Below are 27,672 nucleotides of genomic sequence, written 5' to 3' on the forward strand. Positions count from 1 at the left end.
GAAGACACTGTGCTGATTTAAAGAGGGTGACTGTTCAGCTGAGAGGTTCACAAGTTGGCTATAGACCCCAAATCAACTTTCTTTTCACTATTTAGTTTTAAGCTGTTTGCACCGTTTTAAGGAGACTTCTGTTACCATCACACTTTAAGTTTTGTCTGTCATTTCCAATAGTTTTTAAGTAGGTGAGCTCAAGAGAATGTCACCCAGCCTCTCTCTCCTCCTCCCTCTGTTGCCCCTCCCCACTTCTCATCCACAGGTTTGGGTTCAGGTTACAGCATTTCAAGTTTGTTGTCTTCTCTGATACCCTGATAGTCTTTCCAGGTCTCAGACTATGTAATAACAGATCTTAGAACATTTATTTTGTCACCCACCTCTCCATTCTGCTTGTCTTCTTTCTGTGTTGTGAGGAAATGGGGACTTGCTGCCTAGCTCACTTCTGCCATCTGCCATTCATCTCTTGGCTTCCTCTTTATTTTCTTGATGAATTAGTCCTTTGGTCAAGAAAATGACCTTTTTCTTTTTAGTTTTTTTTTTTTTTTTTTTTTTTTTTTTTTAAGTCTGTTTTACCTGATGAATATGACCACTTCTGCTTACTTTTGGCTTCCATTTGCACAATATATCTTCTTCTAACCCTTCTCCTAGTCTATACGTATATTTACCAATAAAGTGAGCTTCTTATAGACAGCACATATCTGGGTGTTTTTTTTTTCAATTCATTAAGCCAATCTATATCTTTCAATTGGTGAATTTACATTCATGGTTCAGTGATAGAAATGAACTTCCTCCTGTAACTTGGTTAATTATATTCTGTTTGTTTTGTGTACTTTGTTTTTTATTCCCCCACCTCTCCTTATTTATTTTTACAATTTGATAATTTTCTGTCATTCCAAGATTTGATTATTGTCTTCTTTTTGTGTAACTCTTCTTCTAGTGGGTTTTGTATATTCATATGTTTCATGAGGATAGCTATCATTCTTTTTGTTTCTAGTCTAGAAATTTTTTCTCTTGTAGGGCTGGTCTGGTAGTGATGAATTCCCTGTTTCTGCTTATCTGGAAAGATTATTTCTTCATCATTGAAGGATAATTTTGCTGGGTACCGCAGCATTTGGCATAAAGAATTATTATCCTAAATCTAGGGCTGTGGAAGAGATCTTCCCTAGACCATTTGCAAGTGACATTTGGGTTTGTGGCACTGGTATCCATGTTTGTGGAGGTGTTGGATGTAGGGGAGACTGTCACTAGATACTACAGGTTAAACATAGGTCATACTGGACTTTTGGCTTTGGTATCTATAGTCCTGGCACTGCAGGACAGGGACAGGACTGTTCCTAGGTCATGCAGGGGAAGCTCTGGTGGGGGATAAGGCTTGTGTTGATGAGCCGTAGTCCTGGAGTGACAGGACATAGATAGGACCTTTCTGTGGTCTTCAGGGACCAAAGTGAGTAATACCAATGATTTTTGCCCCAGTAACCATGGTCCCAAGGCTGCGAGGTTGGAAGGAGACATTCCCTAGTTCCTGCCAAGTTAGCATAGGTATTGCCAAGGGCAACTATCCATGAACTGAAACTCTGAAACCATGAGCCCCCATAATCTTTTCCTGCTCTAAGTTGTTCTTCTCAGGTATTTAGATCACAGTGACAAAAACTAACACATCACTAAAAACATTCTACCTCTACTCTTCTTTATATTTCATATTCATATGCATTATCTTTCTTATACTTAAGGGGGGAATCTCTTTGGTTTGAAAGCCAATGTATTATGCAAGTTCTGGAGCATGACAGTTATTTCAAACTCCATTTCAGATACAGTATTTCTAAATTTTAAAAAATAGTAACCTCTTTCCAATTAAGATGGAGAAATGAAAAAAGAAGGTGTTACTGAAACAATATATATGGATAAAAATCTTTGTAGCTTTTGTTAAAATTTCCTTGAGAATGATAGTTAATGTCTACCTATGCCATTTACAAAAGGCTATATACTTCCATATGCATGAGTGAAATTTCTAGCACTAAGAAAGCAGTCTATTTATTACAAATATGTAGAAAAATCAGAATTGATGAATATTAACTTAAAAATCTTAGTCCCATCTTTGTCTTCCTTTATTTATCTTCTCTACCCATTTTTTTTTCTATCTTACTTCAAAATCCTCTTCTTGGGCTGGGGAGATAGCTCAGTTGGTAGAGTGCTTGCATTGCAAGCACAAGGCCCTGGGTTCAATCCCCAGCACTGCAAAAAAAAAAAATCCTCTTCTTTAACCAGGGCACTCCTTTCACACAGTTGAAATCTCAGTTTGAAATACCATTTTCCTCACTAAATAACTAAAAGCAAAACTAGGTAAATCAAAAGTTCTTTATTTTATCTTCATAAATCTATAACTTCATGTGAGGGCTGGGGAAAATACCTGTAAAGATTGCAGTCTAATGAAAAGGAGATGGAAGCACTGATTGTTTGGCTTGCTGATTTTAAAGCTCTTTAATCTTTCTGAAGAAGTTTTAATTTCAGACTGTTTAAGTAGCTTTAGTTCCTAATATTAAAAAATTAAAATTCCTAATGCCTATTTTTTATTAAAAGCCATAAACCCATGAAGCTTTACAATTTCCATTTCTATTTAAGTTAATAAAGTGAGCGAACAAGTGCTTTACCACTAAAGAATTTAGGGCAGCCAGAGAAACCCAAGAGAAGAGAGCTGACATCAAACTCAAAAATAATTCTTTTTCAAAGTAACTATCTGATAAATGATTCATAGGATTTATGTTCTCTTGCCTGGAAATACTGAATTGGAAATTCTAAGTGTATAATCCCACAATGAAATGGAGAAAAGAGATACAATTAGTAATTGAGATAATAATTAGACACAATTTTGATAATTTATTAAAAATAAAGATTTATTCTTTGAATTCCTTTATTTTCAATCAAATGAATTTTGAAATTCTTTAAATTCTAAAGTTATATCGAGAGTGACTAAATTTATGTCAATAATTTCACTGTGTATGTGTAAGGGAATCCTTTTCCCTACTAAATAACAAAGAGAATAACTGTTGCTATCCCTTGTCTGAATCAGTATTATGCCACACAAAAAGCACATAGACCAGTGTGCTAGTTTGGTAGTCTGGAGACTGCTTTTATTCATAATTAAGACCTGTTGTCAGTTTGGTTTCCTAAGAAAGCATCTGGTTGTTTTTATTCTTCTCTGAGAATCTGGTTTTCACTCAACCATTTATATATAATAAATTATATTAGAAAATTTTAAAACATTTTAGAACAAGTTTCTTTAGTATGTGTACTGAGTGATGTGGGGAACCATCCTTATTTAGCAGAATCTGACTAGGTTAAGTCTCATGACACAGAGGCCTGACTTCCTGGAACTGGCAGATAGGAAAGTCTGACCTAGACTTCCGGTGGGTATGTGGCGCTGTGGGAGTCATTCCCTGTCTGCTTCTGCGATAGTCCCCCTAAGAAAATGGCTCCCATAACTCCACCCTATCCTGTCCATCACAGAAGAAGCTCCTCCTGGTCTTGGCCCCGTTTACCTGTGTGTCTATAAATACAAGAGAGTTGGGCTACTCCATGTTGTTAGAGACCAGAGCTGTATGGCCAGACCTGTCATGCCCCCTCTAATTTAAGAGGAGTATTGGCTATTGTGTGTTTATTGATTAGATAAGTTTATGTGTAATTGATTGATTTATAGCCACATCATCCTCCGGCAGTTAACCCTTTTCTCATCTACACGGGACGTGACTGAGAAACCCCCACAGAATTACATTGCAATTTCTCATATTCCTGAAATTGTAATTAATATAATTCACAACAGTATTTATACTTGAGGAAAACTACTATGCTTCGAGTTGTTTTCTGAAAGATGCAAAGGATTCTCCTGAGGAAAATTTTGCTTCATGTGTACATTTGCTTTCTTACAGATATAATAAAAAAATTGCCACAGTACCTCAATAGTTAAGAGCACAGGTACACAATATACTGCTAAAATGAGATTGTTCTCTTTTTTCTGTTGTGCTATATTGAGTGAAAAGCCTGAAAGTATTTTGTATTGTCTCTAGTTTGTCTCTGCAATAGTCTCAATATGTTTTATTTCTCTTCCTGTTTTTTTCCAGTCAAGAGAATCCATCCCATTAAATGACCTAAAATCTGAAGTATCACCCCGAATTTCAGCAGAGGACCTGATTGACTTGTGTGAGCTCACAGTGACAGGCCACTTCAAAACACCCACAAAGAAAACAAAGTCCAGTAAGCCAAAGCTCCTGGTGGTTGACATCCGCAATAGTGAAGAGTATCCTTTACTTATACAGATTCAAAGGGTGGTCCTGCCTTATTCACATTTCTTCCTTTCCATCTAAAGGGTATGTGATAAAAATAATGAGCATTTCTAGGATTGCTCTGAGTTCAGATACTAAATGACTCTCAAACTCATCGCCAGAATGGACTGCATGAGGTTTTATAAGATGACATGTACCAGAGACCTAAAAATAGTTTTCAAACACCACCAAATGCTGGGATATTTTCTTGTTTTGTTTTTCTGACAGTGTGTGTGTTTCTCTGATGCATGTTGTTGTTCTTAAAGACATATGGATCACTCATTCTATAGATTGAAATTTTGGCAAAAAAGATTAAGGATAGACCTGGTCTTCCTCAGAGCCTAGAGAAAAAGTTTGCAAGGATCCCAATACTGAACTTGTATTTACTATAATTTCCTAAACATTGGCTTATAGAGAACATGTATTCTCACTGAATACAAGTACTTCTTACTAAGATTTTACTATTGAACATGTCATAACTTCCAGTGATTTTATTTGACATTAAAGTATGAACATTTATGAAAGAGTAACAATTCAACTTTTCTCCTTTATGTCATCTTTCAGATTCTCATGAAAAATGACTTCTCTAGAATCTAGGTAAATGAAATCACACTCTTAAGCAGAGCATATCCTTCTTAAAATAAAAATTTTCTTAGAAACTCAATATATGAAATATAAATAAATATTATTTTTTTCATAAATACACATTTATAGCATTTATTAAATATAATTTTATATAAATGCTGTATGTATTAGATATAAATGCTAGAAATAAGGGTTAGCAGGTTGATGGTTTCTTATATACTGAAACTGGCATTATAACAAGTTCCGATATACATATTTTCAATCTCAATTTTTAAAATGAAGGTCAAATTATAACATTTACAGAACTGCTTAAACAATTAATTTATAAAATGTTAGGAAACTGAGAATACAATTTGAAAACCCACAATTTCAAATGATATATCCCAATCTTTTTTGTGAAAAGTTGCTACTTTCTGTTTTCCCTAAGCTTGAGTTTGGAGAGAGTATAGATGTGATGTCACTGGATGGTTGCTTGAACTTCACATATGCTGGAAGTTCCTAGCAGAGAGAGTGCGTAGAGTCCCCCCCCAAAAAAAAGAAAGCATGAAATTTCAGTTGAATAGTCCTGCAGTAGAAAAATTCTAATTAAATAAAAATAAAGCTGGAAAGAAGACAGGTAGTTTTTCAGTCAGCTTTTTCCACTACTGTGACTTCAAGACCCAACAGCACAACTGTAGAGGAGGAAAAGTTTATTAGAGGGCTTATGGTTTCAGAGGTTTTGGTCCATAGAAGACCAGTTTCCTTGCTCAGGGATCAAGGTGAGGCAGAACATCATGGCAGGAGAGTGTGGAGGTGGGAAGCAACTCACATGATCATGAGGAAGCCGAGAAAGACTCCACCATTCAGAAGAGATGGACTATAAAAGATATGGGAGGAACATTCTAAGCCCGTGAAAGACCCTGACATATGAATATATATATGGCTTGGCATTTTGGACTAACAGGAAGACCAGCAAAGAAAGGAATGAACTCAGGAGAAAACCAACAGAAGTTATGGGGTGGTCAGAGATTTCAAATCATTTAGCTCTGTTGAAATATCATCTTCTCAATGTTTTTCTTGATTATTATATTAGAATCCTAACACTACTGTTGTGGTGTCCCCCAAAAGTTCACATGTGAGACAGTGCAAGAAAGTTTGGAGGGAAATGATTGGGTTCTATCCTTAACCTAATCAGCGAATTAATCCCTAGTGGGATTAACTGAGTGGCAACTGGAGGTAGGAGAGGTGTGACTGGAGAAGGTGGTGTTCACTGGGGGTGGGACTAAGGGGGATATGTTTTGTTTCTGGATGGTGGAGTCTTTGTTTTAAAATGAGAGACATGTAGAATAAGTAAATATAAGAGAATTAAGTGCTAATGCTAGCTATCATTAAACTTTCCTACCATCCCAAGCATAGTGCTAGTTCTATGATGTGGATATAGTTAACATCTCTAGTTTACTGAAGAAGAAACAGGCTAAAAGAGAACAAGCTACTTCCCGAAGCCATAAAATTTGGCAACTGGGAGAGCCAACTTACTCCTAAACTTTATACTATTTGCCAGGCACCTATTTGGTCTCTGCATATACTGTTAAGCATAAACAAGATTGAGGCAAATGAATTCATACAAATTGATGACATTCTGAATGAGACATGTATTTATTCTCCCAGTGTGTGAATTCAGATGCTACAGGCTTCTCTTCAAATGTTAGTCATTACCCTCCATGCCACAGCACTACACAAATCTGCCTGTAGTTCCTTCATACAAAGGCAGCCACAAAATCAAGGAAAATGGACTATTTCAAATTTTTGGAAAGCAATATTATACTTTGAGGGAGAAAATGGTTTAAAAGGTCCATTCCTCTTATAATGACATCAGGTTTTTTTTTTTTATTAAGTTTCCATAAAACTCCTAAGAAGTAACTAAATATTTAATGCTGGTATATTTTTTTAAATAATTTTATTTCTCTGTTGCCACAAACATGTTTTCCATTCCTGTTTACCATGGGAAGAAAGGAATGTTGTATATCACATTTTCTTTCTCCAAAGAAAGTAAATTACTTTTGAAATGTTGTTTATAATGTTTTCTAAATTACTTATTGTTTCCCTATATTGTTTTTATCTTCTACTTTATTTTATAAGTCATTTAAATGAGGAAGGTTTATCTAACATAGTTCTTCTATCTTCATATATGTGGAAATTTTGATTGCCTAAATTGTGCTTTCAGGAGATTAAACATGTAAGATTAGATCTTTTTCCATCTTTTTTTTTCCCATGTAAAATAACTGAAATGACTGTTTTTGAAAGGAACAGGGGCAATCTTATCCAATGACAGAATAAACTCCCTTCTTCAGATGAATTTAAGAGACAGCCTTACTAACCCCCAGAGCCCTCCCATGACTCACACCTGAAATTCTGCTGTTAAAGCTTCAGCCATGGGGTTGTGGTTCAGTGACAGAGCACCTGCCTAGCATGTGCAAGGCACTGGGTTTGATTCTCAGCACCACATATAAATATACAAAAAAATAATGGTTCATTGCCAACATATATATATACACACATACATATTTAAAAAAAAAAAGTTTCAGTCACTTACCTTGTAGTACAAATAGTCTCAGTTAAAATAAAGATACCCTACAAGAGGTAATATTTCAATTTATTATCAGTTTTTGTATTGTGGGCAAGAAGTACATTAGCTTACCAGTTATCTTAGGAAACTATGCCTCACCCTGGTAAAGGCCAAATGAGTAGAAAGTACAGGGAAAAGAAAAAAAAGACTATAGAACATGAAGATAGACTTCAGCCACTTGACAATGAAAATACAATCCCAAACCTTTAGAATAAGAAATCCTAAAAATAATCTCCTCTGAACCCTTAGTATTAGTGTGGAAAATTCAGGGAACATAAACAGTAAGATTTTTTGTTGAAATCACATTTTACTTTTGTTTTTAATAACAAAGAAACAATACTAACCAAATATGTTATGGGAACTTGGTAGCAAACAATAATTGCATATTATCAAGAGGCAATGTTTCTCATATAGTGGCATAAAATTCATAAGTAATGTTAATAGTTTCAAGCATAAATACATAAACCAAACAGTTATTTTGATAGTTATAAATATTTAAAGTTTCAAATTTCCTGGACTAGTCTTAATCATATAAATATGAGTCCAACTGATGTTATCTATAAGCAGAAAAACTTTGAAGGAATGTTAATATCATTTGCTTGAAGTCAAGGCTGAGTTTTTACAGCTTTCTTTATAAAGTTCTAGGATGTGGATTTTTTATAAAGCTCTTACCTTAAAAATACTAAAGGCTATAGGAAAGACAACCGCAGGCTTAAGTTTTTTAAATTCCAAAACACACAAACCCAACCAATTTCACTACTATACCATATTCATTCTTAGTAAATGCTAGTATTATTCTTATCTATTTACTCAACAAATATGTAAGTTTTATTCTGGGCACTATATTGTATTGTAAGAAATTTAAAGATGAAATAAATACACATCCCTCCCATAATTTCTTCAGAGGTTTGATGAAACTCATGTTCATTAGTATGTTTAATGCAAGATCAAATTTCTGTCATGAGAGATATATAGACACTCATGGGAACAAAAACTCTCAGGAGAAACACTTAAAGAATGAATATTTGAACACTCAAAAACAAGGTAAAAAGGCATTTGGACAAAGAAAATTACAGAAACTAGGGAGAAAATATTTTTGTAGTAAATGATTCATTTTGGAATTGAAATAGTTAGGTCCTATTCATGAAGGTTGAACTGCAATATTTGGGCTTTGCCCTATAGACAGCCACAGAAGGCTTATCATCAGGAATGTTATAATCAGGAATAAATTTTTAACTTGACAACATCATGAATAAAATGGACTTTCAGAAAAGATAAAAGTTGGAGAATGCAGCTGCATTTGCAATAGCTGAGCTCAAAGTAATCAGTGTCTGAATTAGACAGACAGTAATGGGAATAGAGATGGACAGATGAGTGGAATGTTAGAAGGGGCCACTGATATGTTAAAAGTGGAGGATTTGGGGGCTGGTAACTGCAGCAATAGAGTTAGCAAGAAAATTATATCTAAACTTAATTTTTATTTCAGTTAATATTATTTAGTTATCTTACATATGGGTAAACTGTGGGTTTTATTCCATTTTCCTTTTTGGCTACTTATATACTAACAGTATGGCCTTCAGGGCTTAATACTAATTAAAATTAGCATAGCAAACAAACCAACATAAAGGTATATAAACTTTCGTAAGTGTTCTGGCAAGATTGGTGTACTTTAGGGCTGGGGAGATAGCTCAGTTGGTAGAGTGCTTGCCTTGCAAGCACAAGGCCCTGGGTTCGATCCCCAGCACCGCAAAAAAAAAAAAAAAAAAAAAAAGGATTGGTGTACTTTAGAGGTATGATGTCACAAAGTGTGGTACCCAGCAAAACTACTGTGTTCTTTTAGGGTTAAATTTTGAGAGCATATTTTAAAGGGATTTTAAAAATCTTTCCGTAAAGTGAAGAAACTTTCTGGAATATAAGCATGCACTTATTTAATTTACCTATATTATTAGAACTGATTTTTTTCCTACATGCATAAAGTATGGCATATCTACTTGCTCTATCATTACATAGATTGATTTAGGAATACAAGAAAGTCTTCATATCTTAGAAACCTAGAAGATAATACATGCCATCCCTACCTGTTAATGCTGTTCTGATAGCCTAACTCTTAACCACAATGAATTTAAAATATTTTTCCAGATCTATTTGTCCATGGGACTACCAGATTTTGTTCAATGTAAAAATGTTTATTATAATCTCATACTTGAATGCTCTTTGGCAGTGTCTACCAGGTAGACTATTGAACTGTAATTTTGGAAGGATATACCTTATTGCACAGTCACCATATGTCAAAAGAAAAAAAAATCATGAGTTTATTGGAATGTGTCATATAGTACAGAGTAGTAAGAGCTCTGTTCAAACGCCCTGACGAAGTAACTGCTGTATTAACTGGATAATTTCATAAGTACAGGTTAAACATTTCTTATCCAAAATACTCAGGACAAGTAGTGTTTTGATTAAGAATTTTTTTTGAATTTTGGAAATTTAACTATACATAATGAGATATCTTAGGGTCGAGATCTAAATATGAACATAAAATTTATTTACATTTCATATAGTTTATACATGTAACATGACACAATACTCTTATTAATTTGTGCATAAAACAAAGTCTCATAGTGTGAAATTTCCACTTGTAATGTCATGTGAGAGTTTTAAGATTTTGAAATATTGTGGATTTCAGATTTAGGGGCTAGAGATGCTCAAACTATTTTATTTTATAGTAAAGAGTTCATTATAATTCCTGCTGTCTTCTTTAATCATGCTTTTAATTCCTTTAAGAATTTCATCAAAATTTCTAATTTCTTTTGAACACTGAAAACTTAAAAATTAGTATTTATTGATATTGTCATTTTCACCAAAATCAAACTGAAAATTATGGTGGGCATTGTTAGAATTACACTATCAAGATGCATATATGCTTGAGGCTTATCACCACATAAATACTTTGGCCTCTGAGTTCAATCCCTAGTACCAAAAAAAAATTAAAAATAAATAAGTAAATAATTTGGCATCTATTTCCTTTATAATCCTAAACCGGGTATTTTGAAGCTAAAGCTTCTTAAATTCTTAATTTGTAAAATAGCATAATTCCTGGCTGTTGGGTAGTATATTCAGTACTGAACCTTTTGCGGTGTATTTTCCCCCATGTTTGTGTTTGTGCTTTGAAATGCTAATGGTAAATGCCAAGAATTTAGATTTTTGTCTAAAATGTAAGGAAAGCCATGAAATGATAGTCATAATCCTAAAATATGTATTGTTGCATATTCATCCACAACACTACCTTGCTGTAAAGAATCTTTACATATTTGTCTTTCACAGCAGGACAGTGAAATGAAAACAAAGTCTGTGGATCACAGAGATAGCTTATCTCTACATATTTTCTGGTATTTTGCTCTCCTTGCCCAGGAATTTTCACAGTCAACTGGTCACTTGACTTTGCCAAATGTGAAACATTGTCTTCTATTTTACTATTCTACTGTAATATAAAATATACAAAAATATGCTCTTTGCTTCTTTTTTAAATAACTAATATACACAGTATTTTATTGTGATTATGAAGAACTCAAAAGTAGCTGCTCACGATGGGAGGCTGTAATACCAGCAACTGGGAGGCTGAGGCAGGAGGATTATAAATTCAAAACTAGTCCTAGCAACTTAGTGAGGCTCTAATCAACTTTGCAAGACCTTGTCTCAAATCAAAAAATTAAAAGAGCTGTGGATGTGGCTCAGTGGCAAAGCATCCCTGGTTCAATGTCAATAACTTCCCCCACACCCAAAAATGGTACAAAAAAGTATGTAACTACATACCTTTATAATATACTCTAGCCATCTCTAAGATATTTAGAAATTACTTAAAGAAATACTACTTTATCTGATTATGTCTTTCACTTAAGAATTTGAATTGTAAACAGTGAAACTCAATTTTTAAGGAAAAAAAAAAAAAGATCCTTAAATGACCAACATTGTCTTCATTACTGATGTGTAGCTAGACCCATCTCATTCTCCTCTGCTGCTTGCCAGTCATGTAGTTAAGGATAGAAAACCTAGAGGTTCAACAACCATGTCCACAAGCATTCACGCTTACTTAGTCTCTTAGGTGCTAGAAGTTTTATGACAAAGAGGATTCTTGATGAGTGCTCTCATATATTTTCCAGGACTTTTGACTCTAAACTAACAAGAAAACTTATTAGTTTCAAGCTGGGTTTTTTTTTTTTTTTTTTTTGTGTGTGTGTGTGTGTATGTGTCTTGTCTTCCAAAGTATAACCAAAGGTCTTAAGTAGTTTTATGTTTTGAATATTAATTTTCCTCTTCCCAAAGATTCTATTGCCATATATTTTATCAAGCATTTTAGCAGTTAATCCAATTTTTTTTAAAAAAAACATAAAAATTATAAAGCATAACCAACAGAAAATTCTAGGACAATAACAAGTTATGACATACTTGTAGTGACTAAAAGGCAGTTTAAACAAACATCTTCTTTAAAAACATAATAAATGAGAGTGAAACCACAAATTCATGGGTACTTTTTTAAACCAAATAGTCACAGAATTTAGCTTTAAACATTTTTCTTCAGAGTAAAAGGCTTACAATTTCTAATATGTGGCTGAACAGATTCTACACAAGAGGCACTCAAACATGATTTTACATTGTAAAGCTTAACACACCCTGAACATTGTCCTTTCTTTCTGATTTTCAAGGGAAAGAATAGGATTGGCTCTGCCTGCAACAGCTATCTACCTTCACCCTCCCTCTCGGTATCCTGTCAACCATGGTCTTGGCAGGGTTATCTAATACAAATATGATAGCCCAGGTGCTCACCCTTTCACCAAGGGCAATGGCTGGGGCTCTTCCAAAAAAGTGAGGACCAGGCAAGCAATATAAACATTTCTGCCACATTTGAGTAGTATAGATTTGTACTGCTTTTGCTACTGTGAAAACACTAGAAAGAAAAGATGTTCACAGTTGATAAGTACTGTTTGATAAGCAGAGAAACTATCTCTGGCAACTGATTCAGACCTGACATAGATCTGTTTGCTAAGAACAAATGAGTTATTGTTCTTGGTTTGTGTTATCACAATTTTCATTTTAAGATATATCTTTGCTTTTTTAAATACTGTCACGGTAATCGTATTCATAGGTAGTCTTTACTGTTCATGAGAACTGCAGTTGAGAGTATTGAATAATTATAAATGTTTGAGAAACTAATGCTTATGAAGTCCAAGGGTATTCTTCTCAATGTTATGAATTCTCTGCACATTCTAGAAGACTTTACCCAGAAGTTCCAATGTTGATTCTCTCTTCATTTTTCAGAATTTATTTTATGGTTGTTTCTCTCATTATTAATGTCAAACTTTTTCTTTCTTTAAAGAATAAAGCAATGAAAGACCAGCTGAACTGAAAATTTAAGATTTATGAAATGTGATCAATATCCACCATTATTTTTATTTTTGCCATACTGGGGATTTCCCATACATGCTATTTCCCATCATTCTAGAGAATTAAAGCTTCAAATTTTTCATCTCTTCATTAATGACAGAAAGAAACATAGTGTAAAAGATGACTACAAACTCTTAGGCTATTGAAAAACTCTCATTTTAATAAATAATTCCAATTTTTCTCCCTTCTGTGTGACGAATTTTGGGGAAAAATATTACTTGCTTTTGTCATAATGTTTTAAAGCTATTAATTTTGCATAACAAAAATGGAAGTTTGAGAAAAATGACTCTTAAACATGTAAATATTCCTTTCACAGTAGTCATCAGTAATTAAGAAAAGGAAGAGATACTGTCTACATTTCTTATAAATTGTTCTGCACATTTACTCCTCACCTTTCTCCAGAGAGTCAACTAAATGCAAATGTAGTATGTAGCTTTTCTGCTTAAAACACTTTCTTCATTGCTCTTAGAATAAAGTTCGGTATCATTGACAAGACCCTGCATGTCTGGCCCCTGCCTCCTTTGCCAGGCTCCTCTTACTTATACTTATCCATGCTCTCTAAATTCCACTGCCAGTGGCCTGCCTTTCTTTCTCTTTATTAGCCATGTACCTTCCCACTATAAAACAAAAATTTCTGCCTAAATTGTTATCTCACCCTATTCCACTTCTGTTTCATCCCTTTGCCTGATTAACTTTTATTAATTCTTCAAAATTTAACTTGACATCACTTTATTGGTGAAAACCTTCTCTTTCATGGCCAAATTGATATGTCTATTGAAGTATGATATGCATCTCTTTTAGAGCAATGTTCACAGCTGTTTTGTTTATTTGAAGAGTTATTTGATTAATGAGTATTTAAGAATATGTTACACTCTAGATTCTATACAGAGAATCACCTTTTATTTTCCAAAGCTGTACTTTATTCATTCAAATATACTTTTTAATTATCTACTGAAACAAATATTTTTTCTCTTAAGATCTTATGACATTTCTAAATATTTTAAGCTAATGGATGCCTTTAATTCCTAATAGTCAATAAGACCATCAGAACTATTCTTGAGTAGAAAAACAGTTAAGACATCACCACCTTCAGAAAGCATAAAATTGGAAGTAATAGAAAAGTAAGCTAAGTTTACTTGAGAAATTAACTAAAAGTAAAAGTGTTTCCAACTATTGCTAATTACCTCTTAAATCCTAAGTCCCTTTAGCAATCACTTGCCCACAATGAATAGGATTTTGCAGTATCACATTAGACTTGAGACTCTAATCACAGTAGCCGGGTGTGGTGGTACACACCTGTAATCCCAGTGGCTTGGGAGGCTGAGGGGAGGATCACAGGTTCTAAGCCAGCCTCAGCAATGTAGTGAGGCACTAAACAACTTTATGAGATCCTTTCTCAAAATGAAAAATAAAAAGGGCTGGGGATGTATCTCAGGGGTTGATCAATCCCTGGTACAAAAAATAAAAAAATAAAAAAAAAAAAGATCACAGAGGTAATAATGAAGTGAAAGGTGTGAATATAGTGCAATCCTTGTGACTAACATCACTTCGCTGCATCAGGATCACTTTCACAGTTCTTTTAATGAGGCAGAACGTCCTTATATCCTTGGCTAGTCTTCCTTTTCCTTTTCCACCTCATTTTCAAATTTACCTTTATTACCCTTAGAGGACCTTAGTTCACTTAGATAAAATACTCATGTGAGCATGGAGATGTTTAGTACTATCTCTGCAAATCAGTTACCTCTGGTTCAATGAGACACTCAAATCTGCATATACACATGCAAACTGAAATGTTTTCCTTAAATTAACCTCTTCAGTTTTGTTCGAGGTCACATTTCAGGCAGCATCAACATTCCATTCAGTGCTGCATTCACTGCAGAAGGGGAGCTTACCCAGGGTCCTTATACCACTATGCTTCAGAACTTCAAGGGAAAGGTCATTGTCATCGTGGGGCATGTGGCAAAGCACACAGCTGAGGTAAGTGTACTCAGAAATGTCATATGCACATAGGAGGATCCATAGTAACTTAACTGCTGTTGTTTAGATGCCATTTGTCAAACGTTCATATATTAACTTGGTCTTCAGTATGGTGATATTGAAAGGTCTGACTTTAAGATGTGGAAACTAGTAGGAGGTTCTTTGGTCACTGGGGCTAGGCCCTTGGAAAGGATTATGGGACCCCAGTCTCTAACTCCAACTTTGAAATGGGATCTGTTATTCTACATATTCCTGGGGCACTTACTAGGGCTGGCACTATGCTTTTTAGACATTCAACCTCCAAAATTGTGAGCTAATTAAACCTCTTTTCTTTATAAAATACAATTAGACTGACTCAGGTATATTCTTAGAGTAACAAAAAGCAGATTAATATGACAGCATAGGTTTTTGAGGGATTTGTGGTAGGGGTTGTTTTTAAGTGCTTTCTGAAATTGCAAACATGTTGCTAGAATTTCCTCCATTGAGGAAAACAGCAGGACTAGAGTGTGGGCTCTGATAGCTAATCAGTAGAATTTATTGGACTTGGGAGTTTTGTTATTAGAAACTGAAAGTTTTCTGATGAAAAAGTCAGGAAGGATATCTATCTTCAGATATGAGAATACATAAACAATAAAATGGCCTTACTCTCCCACGGCTATATTCTAAGCAAAATGAAAAATAAAACAGTAGATATAAAAGCCAAAAATATCATATTTTAATAAAGGACATGTTAGAGACGATAGCTAATATGAGAGCCATGGGGAAAAAACACCAAGAAGCAGGCAGAGAACATTTCTAGGTATGGCCACATTGAACTGATTACAGGGCCCTTTACTAAAAAGAGGAAAAAAGATGCTGTTGGGAAAGGAGCAGAGGCAGTTTGCTCCCTCCAAGCATCTTTTTCTCAAAAGGAAGAACACCGTTAGGCACTGTAGTAAGTATATCACATGTATTACCTGTTTTATTCTTCATTAACAATTCCATGAGGAAGGAATCATTCTACACATCTTACCCATGAGAAAAACTTAGACTCAAAGTTTATCTGATTTGCCTGTGCCAGAACCAGGACTGAAACACAAGTTTGTGTGACTCTACAGACCATGCCCGTATCTCAACCAGTACTTGAACCTTTTGAATCTGAATACTGCCACTTGACAGCTTATTCTGGTTTGTCATTTAACACAGTTGTACATAAAAGCACAACCTGAAATAAACTTTTTTTTCTATAAGTGCTTATAATCTTAGAGTTCTATTTTCATAAGCATTCACAATTTAAAAAATGGTATCTAATAAGTAGACTCTATATATTTAATCTTCTTAAAACTGCCAATGCTTCTAAACATCCTAATCATGACATTAGCCTCAAGATGTGCTTATTCTAATTTTACCATAAAAGTGAAAGGTGTATATGCATATGTGTATATATATACATGTGTGTGTGTTTATACATACATGTATATATAACTATATATGTATGTCAGTAGACAACTCATGTCATTAAACAGTTTTAAATCTTCATCTTCCACTGTGCAGAATGCTCTAATCTAATATCAGAATGCCAGTGAATTTAAAAGTTCAGCATATGAAGGATGTCTGGTATCATGAGTAGTGAGATAAAATAATAAAAATGTATGCAATAATAATAAAGAACCATCACATTATAAATAAATAAGTCAGTGTTATGCTTGTTGGGAATCAGGTGCTGTCATGAACACTTCCTTCTTCACATCCTCCATTCTGACTCATACTTGTAGACAGTGATGCCTGAATAAATCATATGCATAGCTATTAATGTTTCAATCCAACAATAGAAAATCTGTACCTTTACAGTGCTGGGTATTGAGCCCAGGGTCTTACACATGGTACTGACTATTCATGGTTGTGCTGAATATCTTACTGTTTGTCCCACTTCCCATCACAAATCCATTCTCCTCCATTTATCACCCTCCTATCCACCTGTCAAGGCTGATTTTCATGTATTCTGGATTCCAGTTGTTCAGCCAGTGGGGAGGTGTGATAGTTATGGGAGGGAGAGGGATTAGGATATTTATCCCCCTAAATCCTCTGTCAAAAATTATCTAAGGTTGGCTGTGTCCTTCTACTAAAGAATAACACTTCTCTCTACAACTCATGAATCAGTCACTGGTCAATGTCCCTTGACTCTAATGGTGGCAATAGCTCTGCTTTCACTAACTCTGGGTAACTGCACTGTCCATATGGGTCTCATATCCCACCTACACCTTTGTAATTAATCTCTTTATTAGTAAGTCCCCCTCCGTTTATCCTAAGGGCTTATTAGGTATTTAAATACATGAATTTTTGTTGTTGTTATTGTTGTTGCTGCTCAGTTTAAATTAGTAAGAAACAGAACAGGGCAACTAGTTTTAGTAATTCATGTTAATAATACAATTTAAGTTACCATTTCTAAAAAGAAAATAAGAATAAAAACTACCTCACAGCATGGTTTGGAAGATTTGAGTTAGGCATATAAAGTTTATTGAAGCGCCTGATACTAGTAATCACTCAGTTAACAAGAGCTATTAATTTTATTTCCTACTACTTTTATTTGCATATGTGGGAATTTAATACATGCTATTTTATGTATGGTGTTATTAAAAAGCTTTGAATTTGGTAGTACATCAGCAAAATAACAAGTAGGCAGCCCTAATCTTCCATCCCTCCACAGAAATATCAAAACACAAGGAAAAAGAAAAATAAACTGTGTTGAATAGAAGTGATGAAAGAGGACATCCTCATCTTCTTCCTGACCTCAGGAAAAAAGCTTTCAATCTTCACCATTGAATAGGATGTTAGCTTGGTTTTTTCCCCTCTGCTTCTAGTTTATTCAGTGTTTTTAGCATGAAAGGATATTGAATTTTGTCAAATACTTATTTCATATTATGACAATTAAGTGTTTTCTTCACTTCCTTCTATTAGTATAGTCTATTATAAATAATATTTTTGTCAGCGTTACATCTTTCATTCCTAGCATAATCTCTACTTGGTCATGGTCTATAATCCTGTAAATATACTACTGAATTTAGTTCCCTAATATACCCTTTAGGATTTTTGCATCAGTATACATAGACTATTAGTCTATAGTTTCCTTTTCTTATCAGGCTAACGCTGGCACAGCATACATTTGAAAATGTTTCCTCCTCTTCAACTTGTTGGAAGATCTTAAAAGATTTGATTTTTATTCTGACTAGGGAATTCGTCAAAATAGATAAATTTATTCAACTGGAATATAAGTTACTTTCCTAGACCCACTATTTTAAAAGTACTACAAACTGGATGACTTTAAACATGAGGAATTTATTTTCTCATAATTCTGGAAATCAGACGACTAAATTAAGGCATTAGCAGGGGCATGCTTCCTCTGAGACTCAGAGTAGAAACGTTCCTTGCTTTTTCCCAGCTTCTGGTCATGATCAGCAATGCTTGTTTTTCCTTGATTTGTAGCTATATCACTGCCTGACTCTCATCAGGTGGTATTCTCTCAGTGTATATCTATCTCTGTGGTTTTTTTTTTCTTTCTTATAAGGATACCAGTCAGATTAAGGACCCACTGTACTCCAGCATGACCTCATTATAGGAACCTACCCTAATTCCAAATAAGGTCACATTCTGATATCCTGGAAAGGATATGCATTTCAGAAGGATATTGTCCAACCCAATACACAATGAAAGAAGTAAAGCTAACGGCATATGGCATGATCTTATATTAAGAAAACACCAAGAATGCACACACACATATCAAACTATTATAATAAATAAATTCAGCAAAGTTTGAAAATAACAAAATCAACACTAAAATAAACTAAAACTATGTATATATATATATATATTTATATATATAAGCACAACATACATTTGAAAATGTTTCCTCCTTTTCAACTTATTGAAAGGGCTAAAAAGTATTAATATTTATTCTTGCTACAGAAATTAGGCAAGATAAATTTATTCAAACTGGAATATAAGTTACTCTTCTAGGGCTGCTGATTTTATATGTCTAGTGTGTGTGTATAGTATATGTGTATATATGTGTGTGTGTATTTTTATATATAATAAACACACCTATTGTCTTCCTGCCACAGTGCAGTTATGCATAATATATATAACATATATATATATGTTCTATGTTGTTGTATAATATATATAACATATATATATATATATATATATATATATATATATGTTCTACTTATTGAGGGGCAGAGCAAGAAAGCATCTGAGTAAGATCCTCTGGTGATCATCTTCACATAGGTACCCCAAGTTGAACAGGTACTCATGAACCAAACCACCATCACAAGAGCTGAGGAAATTGGGTGAGAGACCACAGTGCCAACTTTTAGTATAACAAAATGAAAAGACTACTGAATAAGGAAAGAAAGAATTACCCACAGAAGCCTTCCCCCCAACTCCAAGCAGTGCAGTGGTGAAGAAGATAGAATTAAGTCCAGGCCTTAGACGTGAAACCCACTACCAGGCTTGCCATGATGATACCCATTGCTGGGCAAAGCCCTTCAACCTCAACCACCTACTCCAATACTCATGGACTGAGCCACTGGAATTGTATTAGGCAGTGCCTTGTGTGGCAGAGCAGGGAGCAAGACTACAACTGATAGGGAGCAGGACGTGAAAGCTAGCACAAAGCATCGTCTTGAAGCTCATTGCCAGGCCCATCACAGTGAGACCAAGCATGTAGCAGAAACTGAAGGCTCTGTACATGGGTCAGAGCTAACAGAACTGAGACCAGGCCTGGCATTAGAGAGATCATTGTGCTGGCAAGACATAGAGTTTTGCCCTATATTATTCCCACGCTTGTAGTATGGCAAGGACATACCTGTTGTCTTCCTGCCACAGTGCAGCTATGAAGTTAGGTGCACCCAGCCTTGGTAGCCAAAGGACTGTCTCCACCACCCATCCCTCAACCTTAGGCAGCAAGCTGTTGCCAGACCAGTATGATTATACCAGAATGAATTCCACTTTTATGTATTAATGCACAAATTAAAAATAATAGAGTGGAGATCAGTAGAGTAGAGCAAGCAAACCCATGGGTTGGGGGTATGTTGGAAAGGGAAGCTACTAGGGAATGTAATCTAATTATGTTTTGTTTGTACAAAATTGGCATATTGAATTCCACTATTATGTATAATGATAATGTACCAATAAAGAAATCTCGAAGCAAATGAAAATGGAGACATAATATACCAAAACCTATCAGATATATCAAAAACAGTTCTAAGAGAAAACATTTTAGCAATCAGTGCCTACCTTAAAAAGGCAGAAAAATATCAAACTATCACTGCATCTCAAGGAACTAGAAAAACAAGAACAAACCAGAATGAGTAGAAGGAAAGAATTAGTGAAGATCAGAACAGAAATAAATGAAATGGAGAGATAAAAAAAAATACAAAAATCAATGAAACAAAAAGCCAGCTTTTTGAAAAGATAAGCAAAATAGACAAACCCTTACCTAGACTAAGAAAGAAAGAGAACAGAGTCAAATAAAATCAGATTGAAGGGAGATATTACCACTAATACCTCAGAAACATAAAAGGTTTTTTAGAGATTATTATGAACAGTATGCCAACAAATTTGGTATAACTTCACATCATGTACAACCACAAGAATGGGAAGTTATACTCCATGTATGTATGTCAAAATACACTCTACTGTTATGTTTATCTAAAAAGAACAAATAAAAAAACAAATACAAAATAAATAAATAAAAATTTTAAAAAGTCAAGATTTGAACCAGGTCTAATTTTAAACCAAAACCCCAAAGTAACTGTTGTTAGGAATCTTGCAACTAGTGTGTTTTCTTCTTGGTTGTGGCTGCTGGAAGCCCAAAGTCAAATTTGAGACCATTTTTAACAACTATACTGAGTCTCCTGCTGACACTTCATTCTAGCTTTCTGCTTATACCTTTACCCTGATCTCTTTATTTTTTTTTAAATATATTTTTGGTTGTAATTGGACATAATATCTTTATTTTATTTATTTTATTTTATTTATTTTTATGTGGTTCTGAGGATTGAAACCAATGCTTTACACATGCTAGGCAAGTACTCTACCATTGAGCTATAACCCCAGCCCTATTTTTATTCTATTCTATTTTGTCTATTTTTATAAGTTGCCACAATACCTTTTTTTGCATCAGGGTGGCCTATGTATAACTAAAATCCATAATCAAAAAAATCAGCATGCTATTGATATAGAAACAGGCACACAGACCATTGGAATGGAATAGAGATCCTAGAAATGAACTCCCACTTCCTTAGCCAGTTGATCTTCAATGATGGTGTTAAAATGTACACTAGAGAAAGGACAGTCTTTTAAATAAACAGTGCTGGGGAAATCTGACATCCACCTGCAAAAGGATGAACACCAGTTACAAAACTCAACTCAAAATGAATTACAGAAGAAGAAAACAGGATAAATACCTCAGGACATTAGTGGGTTAAGATTTTTTGGATAAGAACCAAAAGCATAAAATACAAAAGTAAAAATGGACAAAGGTGATTGCATCAAATTAAAGAACTTCTTCATAGCAAAGGAAACAACCAACAGTGAAGAGACAGCCTATAGAATGGGAGGAAAGATATGCAACCTATACGTCTGATAAGAGGCTGATATTCAGAATATATAACTCAATGCCAAAAATATTTTTTAAGTGGGCAGTGAAGTTAAATATATATTTTTTTCAAAAGAAGACATACAGATGACCAACAGGTCCATGAAAAAATGCTCAACATCACTAACCATCAAGGAAATGCAAATTAAATCCACAATGAGATAACATCTTACCCAGTAAGAATGTCTGCTATCAAAAAGACTGAAGATAGTAAGTGTGGTGAGGATGTGGAGGAAAGGCAACCCTTTGCATACTGTCAGTCGAAATGTAAATTAGTATTGCCATTGTGAAAAACAGTATGGAGGTTTCTCAAAAAATCTGAAAAACAGAACTGCTATATGATTCAGAAGTTCCACTCCTGGGTATTATAGCCAAAGGAAATGAAATTAGTATGTCAAAGATACATCTGCATGTTCATGTTCATTTGTAACACTATTCACAATAGCCAAGAAATAAAAACAGTTCATCAACTGGTGAATGGAAAAAGAAAGTGTGGTACATATATACAATTGAACATGATTAAGCCAAAGAAAATGAAATATGGTCATTTGTGACAACATGAATGGAACTGGAAATCATTATGTTAAGTGAAATAAGCCAGGCACAGAAAGGCAAATACCATATGATCTCATTTATATGTGAAATCTAAAAAAGTTGCTTCCATAGAACTTGAGAGTGGAATGGTGGTTACCAGAGACTGGGGAGAATGCAGTGGGGGGAGAGATGGGAAAGGTTGATCAGCAAGCACTAAGTTACAGTTAGGAATAAGAAGTTCTAGTGTGCCATTGCGTAGTAAGGTCACTATAGATAATAATGTACACTACATTTCAAAAAGATAGAAGGAAGCATTTTGAATTTTTTTGTCACAAATTATGAATGTTTGACAAGGTACATATGCTTAACCTGATTTAAAATTGAATGTACACAGGTACTGAAACATTACATGGTGCCCCATTAATATGTGTATATTTAGGAACCAATTAAAAATGAATTTTTAAAAATTATGTTAAAGAATAAAATACTTAAGAATTAATTTAACAAAGAAATGTAAGACTTATACACTGAAACTACAAAATACCTCTGAAAGAGAATATCTAAATAAATGGGAAAACATCCTGAGTTCATAGATTGGAAAAATTAATATTGTTGTGATGACAATGCTACCCAAAACGTGTGCACACTAAATGCAGTCTTAAATCTCAAGAGCGTTTTTTGCAGAAATGGAAAAACTCCTCCTAAAATGCATATGCAATTTCTAGGGACCAGAATAACCAAAACAATCTTGAAGAAGATGACCAAATCAGAACACTCACATTTCCTGATTTCAGGACTTAATATAAACCTTCAGGAATCATAACAATTTGGTACAGACAAAATTATAGACATATAGACCAGGGAGATTAAATTGAGAGCCCAGAAATCAACCCTTACGTCTGTGGAAAATTGATTTTGACAAAGGCACCAGGACTATTCCATGAGAAACAGTAGTCTCTTCAATTAATGGTACTTGAACAACTGCATATCCAAGGTGAAAGAACACAATTGGACCCTTCTTAATCTTTTACAAAAAATTAACTCAAATGAAACACTTAAATTCAAGATCTCCAACTATAAAAACTCTTAGCAGAAAACATGTACATAAATCATTATGACTTTGTTTTGGCTGTTTCTTTTTTTTTCTGCATCTTTTTAAAAATTTTTTAATTTTTTTTATTTTTTACAGACTGCATTTTTATTCTTTGTACACAAATGGGGTACATCATTTCTTTTCTGTGGTTGTGCACAATGTAGATTCATACCATTCATGTAATCATGCATGTATATAGGGTAATGATGTCTGTCTCATTCTACCATTTTTCCTACTCCCCTCCCTCTCATTTCCCTCTACGTAATCTAAAGTTCCTCCATTCTTCTCTAACCCCCCATTATATATCATCATCCACTTATCAAGGAAAACATTTGACCTTTGATTTTTGTGGATTGGTTTATTTCACTTAGCATGATATTCTCTAATTCCATCCATTTATCTGCAAAAGCCATAATATTATTCTTTATGTGTGAATAATATTCCATTGTGTATATATACCAGTTTCCTGTTTCTTAAACATGGCACCAAAACCACAGACAACAAAGAAAAAATAAATTTCACACCACTATAAATAAAAACCCATGCTTCAAAGTATACTATCAAAAAAGTGAAAAGATAGTGCACAAAATAGACAAAAATACTTATGAATCATCTGATAAGTATTTAATATCAGAACACAAAATCTATTTAAAAATCAGTTGCATTTCTACTAACAACTACAATTTAACCACAGAAAGATAACTAAGTTTGAAAATGGGCAAAGAACTTGAGTAGATATTTTTCTAAAGAAGATATACAAACAGACAATAGCACATATGATGATAAATACTCAATATTGTCATTAGAGAGATGTAAATCAAAACCACAATGAGACACCACTTATACTCAAGTATTGGTAAGGAAAAGGAGAAATTAGAACACTGGTACATTGCTACCGTGAATATATAAAGTGATGTGGCTTCTGTAAAAAACTTAATCAAGTTTTCTAGAAAGAAACAGATGTACCATATAACCCAACAACTGAAAACAGACACAAATAGATATTTGTATACCAATGTTCATAGCAGCATTATTGATAGTTGTCAAAAGATAGGCACAACCCAAAAGTCTAGATTACTGAATAAATATGTAGTACATAAATACAGGGTAATATTCAGTCATAGAAAAAGAAGTTCTGATTCATGCTTCAACATGGGTGAACCTTGGCTAAATAAAATATGTCAAACAACAACAAGGACAAATATTCTTATGATTCCATTTATATAAATATGTGAAACTCAGACAAGAAGTAGATTAGTGGTTACCAGTGGCTAGGAGAGGAAAGAATGGGAATTAGTCTTTCATGAGTATAGAGTTTGGAGTGATGAAAAAACTTGGGAAATAACAACTTTTGATGATTGTATAGCATCATGAATATACTTAATGACCATGAATTATACACCTAAAAATTGTTAAAAGGTCAAATTTTATGTTATCTGTTTTTGAAAAGTAAGCTCTAGGGTTTGATATGTTGAACCTGTCTATCACCAGTTCATCTGAACCCTGCAATTTTTGATGAGACATTCTTGGAGAAACTTTCATGTTACTTTTACCTCTAAGGATGTTTAAAAAAAAAGAAGAAGAAGAAGAAGTTATTTCCAAGCAAGTAGCAGCTTTTCTTCTACATTGAAATTAGTACACTGCAGCTGGCAGAGTCCTGTTTTTAAAGATTAAGAAAGCACAGTTCAGTGCTGTGAAAAGGAAGCAGAGGTGCCAATTCTAGTCAGGGCAGTTGCAAATTATCATTGCAAATGTTTATTATTTTTATGTCAGATTCATACTTGGACTTAGAAATTGTTTGTTTGCAAAGCAGTAGACACTGCTTATAATTATTCTAGCTTTACATCATCTGTTAAGACCTGGTAAAAGAACCAGTCTGAAATCCAAAATATAAAGTATAAAATGAAGTATAGCCCAATAAAAGAAAAAGTCTTTCAATATTGAATTAAAGGGGAAAAATCATTGAACTACTCTAAGAAAGAATAAATGAATTACTTGTGTATGAGAACATTAAAATTAACCATCTGATATATAAACTAGGATCAGAGTATCTTTTGTAATACAAATACAAATAATTGCTGTACAATGACCGAATATATTGAATATAGTGTCTTCATTCATATAAGGCAACAGAACAAATCTGAGAAATGTAACTTACTCTGTACTTAAATAACTATAATCAGAAAATAAATTATGTATTATTAACTATTTCTTGTAATTACAATTGCTTCACAGGGTATTAAAATGAGATGGTTTCATTACAATTACCACTTCCCTTTTTGACCTTGCTGCCACATTAACACATCAGAAAACCTTTCAAATCTGCCATTTGGTGTCTAGGTAAAACATTGCTTTTCTCCAGAATGGGGCAAAGAAGAACTGCAAAATCTTAGTTTTATTCTGGTCCTATACAGAGACATCTCTGGATCTAAATTAAGTCCTGGTGGACCTCATTGTCAATTATTCCTTAAAGGTTAACTAAAGTGAGCTATTGTATATTCAAGCATATCCAGATATACTGTGAGCAAAGTTATATTCGCTTTAAGAAAAAGATTAGCAAGTGAAGTGGACTTCTAAGTCTCTGAAATATGTACTACAGCTGCGAGGATGAATCCAATTTTGTGCTGGTCCTGGCTGCTGAGTTTATTTTGATAAACCAAATCAATATAGGCTACATCTATTGGTTTATGGGAATAATAAGAACTTTATATCAAAAGTCTTAAAAGCCAGTCAAGTCTTAGTGGTATCACATTTGAAATGAAACTGATAGTAAGGCCTCACTTTTGTCTCATTGCAAAGATAGTTCTTTTTTTTTTTTTTTTTTCCCAAATCTCACAGGAGAAATTGCACTTCCAATTGCTAAACCGTAATTATATTCTCTGTGCATCCAGGGAGAATACGCCAACATGACATACACATAAATTCCCATAAAAGATACCTCTTACAAAATGTGCTGAATTAATCCCAGAGAACAATTGTGTAAGTCTGGAAATTAAAGCACTAATTAAGATAGTCTACTATCCATGTCATGTTTTAAATGAACAGGAATATGGGAAAGGACATTGTATATCCTTGAGCAAATTGCTCCAATTTAAAGGTAATTGTTATTTTTAACATTAATCAAGTGCTATCTAGGGGAAAATGTATGGTTTGTTTTGATATCCATAGTAATCATTACCACACACACGCACAGCACGCGTGCACTACCCTACTCTCAACCTAAAGTCAAAGTCTCACATATCTCAGCGTGACAAAACTCCATAGTGAACCCATCTCTTTTCTAGAAGAAAATTAGGATGTTTAGTGAGAATGATGACTTAATACAACAGCATGATAACTGTGTTAGTTGGTTATTTTCTTCCCCATGTGAAAATAAATTAGTAGGATCCAATTCTAAAGATTAGTATTTGGTCTCAGATTGGAAAACTGGCTAATAACATGGACCAAAATTAAATAATAGCCCTAATTTGTATGTTTCTAATTTTAATATGTCCTTAAGAAGATGTGTGAACATAATATTGTTGTGTTACTTGCTGAAATTCATAGGCTGTAAGAATTATTAACTCTTCTTGATCATATTTTATGGTTATGAGACCTCTGAAATATCCATGACAGTGTACTGCATTCAAAAGTTATGTGAGAAACTGGAAGAATCCTTACTTCTCACTTTGTCTCTTGGAAAATAGTAAGGATAGCTCATCTTCCTCTTAAAATGTTAGATTCTCAGTACAAAATCAGTGCTTCTGTCATTAGAAGAAATATTCGTCTGAACATGATGTCCAGCTACTATCATGTAGGCAGTTGTTATTCTTCTTTTAAAATAAAACAAACCCAAAAAACTAGAAAAATATTATATAGTATGTGCATATATATTTGTGTATATATATAGACTTACACATACATATACATACACATACACATTTTTTGAAGAATATTTGATTCAAAAACATAGATGAAAGATGATTTTTGTGGATATCCTATGACTAAACAGTATATCTAATGCTCTTTATGCATGGCATGTAAAAATAAATTTAAAATCTGACATTTTTCAACTGAAATTATCAGATTTACAATAAGTAAGGCATGCGGTGGCAGCTAGTTTTAAAAATTAGATAATAGACACAGTTATGTTCATTTATACTTACCTGTTAATTGACCTTTCAGTGTTAGGTTGACTGTTAATTTGTGCTGTGTAATAGTATAAAGCTTTACCCCAGGATCCAAGATGACGGCCTAGAGGGTGACTGCACCCCCAGTCGCTCCAGAACCCAGGAGTTAAGAAGGGGAGGCATTGAGAGACTCGGACTGATATAGAGCCACAGGTGAGTCTGCCCACTGGGTGAAGCTCGGCCCAGGTGGCAGGCCCAGATAGAGGTGGCTTATCGGAGACGGACAGGGCAGCTAGAGTCTTCCCAAGTTAGCCTTCCACATTCCGACAGTGGGCTCCTCCCACACGGCCAGCTGCACGGTGCAGGCCCACAGTGAGAGC

General features: G+C 34.2%; 1 protein-coding gene across 2 annotated transcripts in view; it reads left to right on the plus strand.

Moving 5' to 3' along the window:
• The window catches only part of Tbck (TBC1 domain containing kinase), a 264,855-nt gene that overhangs the window by 208,857 nt on the left and 28,326 nt on the right, over positions 1-27,672 (plus strand). For both annotated transcript variants that reach the window (XM_047566530.1, XM_047566532.1), the window contains 2 exons: positions 4,110-4,285; positions 14,757-14,916. In XM_047566530.1, coding sequence (XP_047422486.1) covers positions 4,110-4,285; positions 14,757-14,916 — 336 coding nt within the window. The remainder of the gene's footprint in view (positions 1-4,109; positions 4,286-14,756; positions 14,917-27,672) is intronic.

The sequence above is a fragment of the Sciurus carolinensis genome, chromosome 10 (genome assembly GCF_902686445.1).
Source record: "Sciurus carolinensis chromosome 10, mSciCar1.2, whole genome shotgun sequence".
Classification (NCBI taxonomy): Eukaryota; Metazoa; Chordata; class Mammalia; order Rodentia; family Sciuridae; genus Sciurus; species Sciurus carolinensis.